At 32.3% G+C, this 7,266-nt stretch overlaps 1 protein-coding gene across 4 annotated transcripts; it reads right to left on the minus strand.

Annotated features, from left to right (window-relative positions):
- Positions 1 to 1,790: 1,790 nt before the first annotated feature.
- LOC111291116 (putative ubiquitin-conjugating enzyme E2 38) lies at positions 1,791 to 5,904 on the minus strand. Of its 4 annotated transcripts, none has more exons than XM_089745221.1 (7): positions 5,736 to 5,779; positions 5,069 to 5,130; positions 3,864 to 4,421; positions 3,716 to 3,776; positions 3,213 to 3,352; positions 2,789 to 3,100; positions 1,791 to 2,297 (listed from the first exon to the last, which is right to left on the minus strand). In XM_089745221.1, the coding sequence occupies exons 3-7, from the start codon at positions 4,401 to 4,403 to the stop codon at positions 2,043 to 2,045; spliced, it is 1,308 nt and encodes a 435-aa protein (XP_089601347.1). In that variant the 5' UTR covers positions 4,404 to 4,421; positions 5,069 to 5,130; positions 5,736 to 5,779; the 3' UTR covers positions 1,791 to 2,042. The 4 variants fall into 4 exon arrangements, with proteins under 4 accessions (XP_089601347.1, XP_089601346.1, XP_022738453.2 ...); XM_089745220.1 differs by having other exon boundaries at positions 5,050 to 5,130; XM_022882718.2 differs by lacking the exon at positions 5,069 to 5,130 and having other exon boundaries at positions 5,736 to 5,904.
- Positions 5,905 to 7,266: the final 1,362 nt, after the last annotated feature.

The following is a 7,266-nucleotide window of genomic DNA, read 5'->3' on the forward strand; positions in this document are numbered from 1 at the left end:
ACTTCCAGGAGTTATCATTTACATACACTCCAGACTCCAGTTGCATGGTGTTGCCATAAGTTGCATTTCGATTTTCTTTTATCATAGTCACAAAGTTGATTTTCTTCTACATCACATGCTGAGTGCGAAGCTGGATAAAAGCCACTCCTTAGCCTCCTCCTGTCCCTAACTTGACTTCATTTTGTCGTCCGGTAGGTGATTTCTTTTAAACAATAAATCCTTTTGTTTTTCAACTTGCAGTTTATGGACCAATATTCATTTTAGCTTGTTTAATCATAGATGCATTACATGTTTGAAGTGTTCAAGTTATTTTATCAATGTATAACCAAATCTGCTTTCCAATTTCCTTTTTCCTTTCAAATTTTCCCACACTCAGTTTTCAGGTTCTCCTATATGTGGTTTCGAGTCCTTGTTATATATTGTCTCATGTAGGATTGGTGCAATTGCACTGGCCTAGCAAGCAAAAATGAAAAGGATGATGGTAGATTGATAGCAGCTTGTACCTTAACCAGAGTTGGTCATAGTGATTATATGATTGATAATTTAAAAGGTTCAATGACCTTATATTTGTAAGATCCTAGCTGTAGTATTTGAATTGAAACCTTCTTCTGTTGTTTTTGAATATATAACATATTCTACATTGCAAGACCATTACGAGGGGTTTATTGCATTGTCCTATTATTAAACTAATCTCCACCACCTGGACTGAATGAATATCGGTAAAATGTTTCTCATTTTCTAAGTCTACCCATGCTCAAAACAAACAAACTAGAGAGATTGAGGATCAAAGAAGAAGTTGGAAATGTACAGAAACAATGAAATCATTAGCAAAATCAACCCTGATATGCTGTGTGGGGCTGCTGACTAGTACATACAAGGAAATGGTGGCCTCAAAAACTTGGTTTTTGACATTATTAACTCCTATTGTTAGCTTGCCTAATTTCATAGTTTACGAAGAGACATGATGTTTTCAGATTTAGTCATCACATTTAGAATAACGTCATACAATCCTTCTAAACTTGAATTAAGCAAAGAAATACCCTATCAAGGCTAATACTACATTTAATGGTGGGAAGTATCAAAGCTGATCTTGGAAATAATAAATTTTTGTACATCTATAGTTGAAAGACAAATGTGATGCTAACAAAAATGAATTATACAAATATATTTGATAGGTTTACTTTTATGGTGTAACTTAGTAATGAAAATAATATTAATAATAAAAAACAAGTTTGTAAAAACATTTTATTACCAAAAACAATTAGCCATAGAAAAAGCTTGTTTGTCTCACTGAAAGTAACATTTATTTTATTTGCTGCCTCAGTGCACAATATTTTTTGCAGAACTACTTATTTAATTCAAATTAAATTTTGGAAGCTCATAGCGTTGTATCGATGCAATTATTTAGAAGAATGAATGGAGAATATAGAGCAAAGGTGGGTAAGGGTCGGTGACACATCAGATCATCGGAGGGGATTTGAAGGAGATTTATGAACCGTTCCTTACACTGTTACTTTCTCATTCATTCCCATGGAAGGAAAAGAGAACAAGAAGTCCATAGCTGAAGGGAAAGCAGAGTTTGAAGCACCTCTACCTGAAGAGGCTAGGGATGCTGCCCCTGGATTAGGCGTGGAAATACCTATGCATATGCTGTGATCAACGAACAATTTACCCAAGAATGTTGGCTGAAAAAAACAAAATCACTACGGCAGGACTTGAAAATGATCCATGCATGAATTCTTTCAATCATTCCGTCCCGTTGCACTACACAGTTAAATCGACACAGAATCTCGAAAATAGAACCAAAGTTGCTTCATTCAATCACTCTTAAAAATAACATATACCAGATTTAAAGTTTAAATCCCTGACACCTGTAATTTTTTCTCTTATCATCAGGCTGTAACCTCCTATATAAAATAAAATAAAACATAAAATCTCAAAGCATTTGGAAGACGAACTAAACCGCTATACACTGGCTTCCATAATGGCTTAACAATCCCATCCTATGCTTTAGATCTAGCCAACTCCAAATGGTATCAGCTTCAGGAAGTCTGAAACTGAAACTGCTCACAGTCTGTTGACCCGTTTTTCACAAACTCCTTAATCACTGCATTAATCATTTTTAGTAATTTTCTTTTAAATTCCCCAGAGCTACCCTTTTCCATTTTATTTGCGTCTGGAACACCATCTTTAACCACAACAGACCCTACTGTAGCACCCTCTCTATATGCTTTGCATGCCACAATAATGTCATGTGCACGGTTGCGAAAATGACCAGCAACAAAGTCCTCAAAATGCTGTACAGGAAACATTGCTGATTACATCAGGATGTAAAAATGTAAAATTTACAGAACATTGTGTCCCCTATCAATTCCCATATCCATTTACACGCAAGAATCTGTTCTTATAAATAAAGCATAGAAAGAAAACCTTAGTGTAATGTGCACAAAAAGGATAGAAAACTATCATATTTAGCAAACATGCCAGATAGAAAGCTGAAACCATAGCCAACAGGCCAACTAATTTGTGTCACTTGTGCTCATTGGCAAATGGAAATACAGATTAGATATACAAGAGGGGGTAGTCAAACTGTGTCAATGCATGTATGAAACAAAGAGATCTATCATCAGCATACAAACTCCATGAAAGGGAATGAGAAAGGTATCCCAGATAAACATGATAACAGATTCTTGTGGCAATCATACTTTTGGGAAGCTTAACTAGAAAAAGAAACTTCATAAAAAGAAAAGACAAAAGAATAACTGATAAACTAGATAACCAAATATACCTCTGGTGGTCTTCTAAGAGTGTAAATCATTGTCTTCAAGGATAGAATAAATACTTCCTCATTGTACTCCCTGGACCCCCTGTCACCTTCAGCCCCAACATACAAAGTTTCATACCCAGGCTCATTAAAGAATGGTCTAGCATTCAGAATCAAAGCTTGTATGGAAACCAAAACTTGTAGCATGGTCGATTGCCCTGGAACCCATCTCTCAGTTGGTTGACCTTGCCAGGTGCCCAAAAGGCTTAGGCATACTTTACCACAGTTGTATAAATTTGGATTTAATCTGAGGCCACCGGAATAGTAATAAACCATCTGATAAGAAATTCCAAATCTCCGTTAAACACACTAAAATAAATTTGTACTTTATAATACTCAAATATAGGCACTTTTGGGAAACACACAGACATATGCACAATGAACGTACTGGTGGCTCATAGGGATATTTCGGAGGAAAGAAACAATCAAAGACAAAAAGGCCATCATGATATGGAGTACCAGAAGGTCCTATAATGACAGCCCTTAAAAGACCCATCCTTGCTTCACAAACTCTCACGTATATTATTTCTGTGGATGAACAGAGAGAGGAAACAAAAGTCATTTAAGCAAAATAATACCAGAAGATAAGAAGCAAAAAGTAGTAATTTTCATATTTTGTAATCATACAATGCATTTTTTGAAGGGAAGGGAATAATAATAAGTCAGAAATCACCACTGCTTTCCTACACAGTTTGATATGAATACTGTTAAAAATGTTATTCAGCCTAGGAACATGCACATAGTTTTGGTCATGATGGTAGTTAATGCTTGATAAAAGATTAAAAGTAATTTCAGGACCCAAAAAAACAACCCTGATATACTTAATTCCTTATCAGTTAGTATCCCAAGGGCACCATATTTCAGAAAACAAATTCATAAATCAGAACTCACCTGGTAAGTTCTCCAGAATTTTCCACTCATCTTGAATTCGCTTCACCCACTCCTTTGGTTGCTATCAATAAAAAATGAAAAAAAAATCATATTATATGAATGAATAATGACAAATTTAGCATGACAGAGAAACAAGATGCATCCTAACCTTCTCTCCTGCTGAGGTCAAATTGCTGTAATGATGGTCTGAGAAATCATCCACAACACCAAAATTTTTGAAGCTTTGAAAATTTTGCATAACTCCATGTTCTTCATTTCCTTCTTCTTTCTGATAAGACCCTGACGGTCTTGGGAACATTGAAGTACTGGTAGAAGCTGACTTCACTCCACCATCAGCCAAATTTAATGTTGTTTCCTTCTTGCTTTCATCCAGACAAGGGGCAGTTGAGGCACCCGGGGCTGGAGGCACATTTCCAATAGTAGCAGGGCCTTTCAACCAAGGAATTGAAGCCTCTATCCCAGGAGGAAGATCCACATTATCAAAATGAGATTGCACAATCGAACAAACATCTTCATATGGGAAATCATCATTGTCACCATAATCAGAAACATCATCAGCATAGTCTTCACTATCCCCATCATCATCATGATATAGCAATTCAGTGTTGGTCTTTCCCTTGCTGTCCATGCCAGTTTTCTCAGAATCAATCAAAACCGTTGTCAGATCTTCAACTTGTTCAATATCCATTGCATCACAAAGAAGAATCTGAACAACAACATTGTTTCCTCAGCATAGAGTCCAAGCAAAAATTTTGAAGTACAAACTTAACAGCTACATATCAAAGGTTTCAAAGACAATGACATCAAAAAAGTGGGAAAAACAAGAGTGACATGAGCTTATTCTATTCACGTATGCATTGAAGTTTAGGAGATGCTCCAATTAGACCTCTATGTAGCTGTGAAATGATTATTAAGGCTAAATGCCAATGGATTACCATTTCAGAATAATATTAAGATTCGATTAATCATAGATATTCCTTCCAATGCACAATGAAACCAAATATTCACAAGAAATATTTGACTGTTCTAGTAACAAGCTATAACTGCTTATTTAAAACATGAACAACAAACCTGTTTATGACATGCTACACTTAAGGCACAAGTATAAAATTTCAAAACGGCACAAACAAGCTATAGCTTCTTTATTAGTCTCTTTTCCGGTATTAAAAAGGCAAGAAAAAACTATAAATTCAAAGAAACTAAATTACAATACACAAAACCGCTAATGCTTCAAAAAGATTCACTTAAAACTATTATGGGCTGATTTCTTATTCTTTAAAGACTATGGTCCTAATTCTAATTCTGTTGTATTCAAAATAACCAGCGCTAACAACCCCACGGCCTGGTTGAAACCTGCCCAGTATAGCATAAAGTCCTGGCTTCGAACCAAGAGTCCCCTTCCCTCCTTTTAGTCGCTTCTCAAAAACAAAAAAAAAAATCCCCAACATTAAAATAATTAAATAAAAAAATAATACAGGCATGTAGAAATCAATACATGGAGTCAACGAAGCTTTGCACGAGAGAAAACTCGCAAAACGGAATAATAAGCAAAATTAAGAACAATTTGCCAAATCGGAATAAGCTAAAATTAACCTAAGGTTCTGTTTGGCCACAGAGAAACTAGAAATGAAATCAAAAGAAAAGTAGAAACCCTTTTTATTCCTACGGTGATACTTATGTGCTTTTTTTTTTTTTCTACCAACAACCTTTCTCTGAACCAAACAGTTAGACTTCGAGTTTCCCGTGGAGAGAATTTTCCAAGCAACCAAACAGAGACTTAATTCTTTACAATAATAATCAAAGAATTGCATGTGAAGCTAATTTAGTAAAAGAGACTGTGAGAAAAAAAAAACACAGAATTCCGATCAAAAACCGACAGTCAAATCAAACGATCATTCATCAAAAAACAACAAAACCAAATTCCATCCACTCAAAAACTCGGTTAATAAAACGACAAAGATCGCGAAGTTAAAAAAATAGTAATTTTGTTTAATAAAAAAGGAGAAAAATAGAGAAAAACCTGGGTTGGTTTGAGTCGCTTAGAGATGGAAGTGCCGTCTACACGAAGATCCATAAAAAGTACTGATCCAACTCAAAAAAGCAGTACCAATTTTCTAGAGAGGGAAAAACATAATAAAAAGTTAGAGCGAGAAACCGTACGTGATTTTTTTTTGGATTGGCCACGCAGGAGTGTAATTTTTTTAAATAGTAATTCTTTTTGTTTTATGGATGTTAAGAAATTTGATTTTTTTTAAGTAAAATTTTAATTTAAAATTTTATAAATAAAATAAATTTTAAAAAATTTAATATTTTTATAAAATTTAATTCGATTTAATTCTAAATTTATTAAAATTTTAAATGATTATCAAATACTAAAAATCTCACATCAAAAATCTTTTTATTTTTATAATTTTTTTAATTTTACATAATTTAAAAAAAAATTTCAAGATTTAAAAACTAAAATGAAAATTTGTAGCCAATCCGTTCGATTCATTTTCGTATGGAATCAATCAATTCATTTTTAAATGGATACTTTGATAAAAAAATTATATAAAAATTGTTAATATTATTTAATTACAACAGTTAAATTTTATTCTTCTTTATATAAAAAGGTCTTCCAAGTCATCCAATAAGAAGAGAAGTTAAAAGAGAACATACTACTACATCTATTCTTCGTTTACTTCAAAGACTAAAGAGCTAGCTAAGACTTTTGAACTTATTTTCTTTAATTCTTTATTTCTATCAGCCACTTGTATTTCAATTAGCAAATATCCAAATTTAGAGGTTTTTAATTTGTAGATTCTTTTTTTTTTTTTTTTTTTTGAGAGAGAGAGAGAGAGTAAACTTTAGGGAGAGAGCAATTATTGAGTGGATTTATGAGGAGTTGGGAAAACCTTCATGGGGTTTTTGTGTGATTATAATTTCAGCCTTGAAGATGTTGGCCGTAGGTTTTTTAGTAAGTGAAGTCAAGGGAAAAGACATAAATATTATTGATAAGTTCGAACCTTTATAATTTATAGTACTTGATTTTCTATCTTTATTCTTTTAATTTTCAACTTATTTATTTGTTTTTATATATTGTTTGATTTTGATTAGTTTGGTTTATAAATTTATATTTGTGAAAATTTTAATATTTACTAAATATTTTGTTAAAATTTATAATAAATCAATTAATCTTTTTTGGTTCATTCATTCTTTTGAGCTAATAGAACATTATATAAGTAGTCCAAGAATCTCATTAGGAATATTGATTGTTTTCCTTCTTTCAGATTTTTGAAATTAAGAAAAAATTCAAAAATACAATACTATATTTAAGCACTCTTTCTTTTAAAGTTATAATTTTTGTCTATTAATTTATAAACGAGTTTATAATTATTTGAAATAAATTATTTTTTTTTCAATATTGCAAAATTTTTTTTATGATATTAAAGTTTTTTTTTTCCTTTATTAAATTTTTGTGTTTAAGCTTTAAGGTTTTTAAGAGATTAATTAAATAATTTATCGGATAAAAAAATTCAATAATTTATATAATTTATCAAATTTTTATATTT

The sequence above is a fragment of the Durio zibethinus genome, chromosome 16, assembly GCF_047325235.1.
Source record: "Durio zibethinus cultivar Kanyao isolate XHJ-2024 chromosome 16, ASM4732523v1, whole genome shotgun sequence".
In the NCBI taxonomy this organism is placed as follows: domain Eukaryota; kingdom Viridiplantae; phylum Streptophyta; class Magnoliopsida; order Malvales; family Malvaceae; genus Durio; species Durio zibethinus.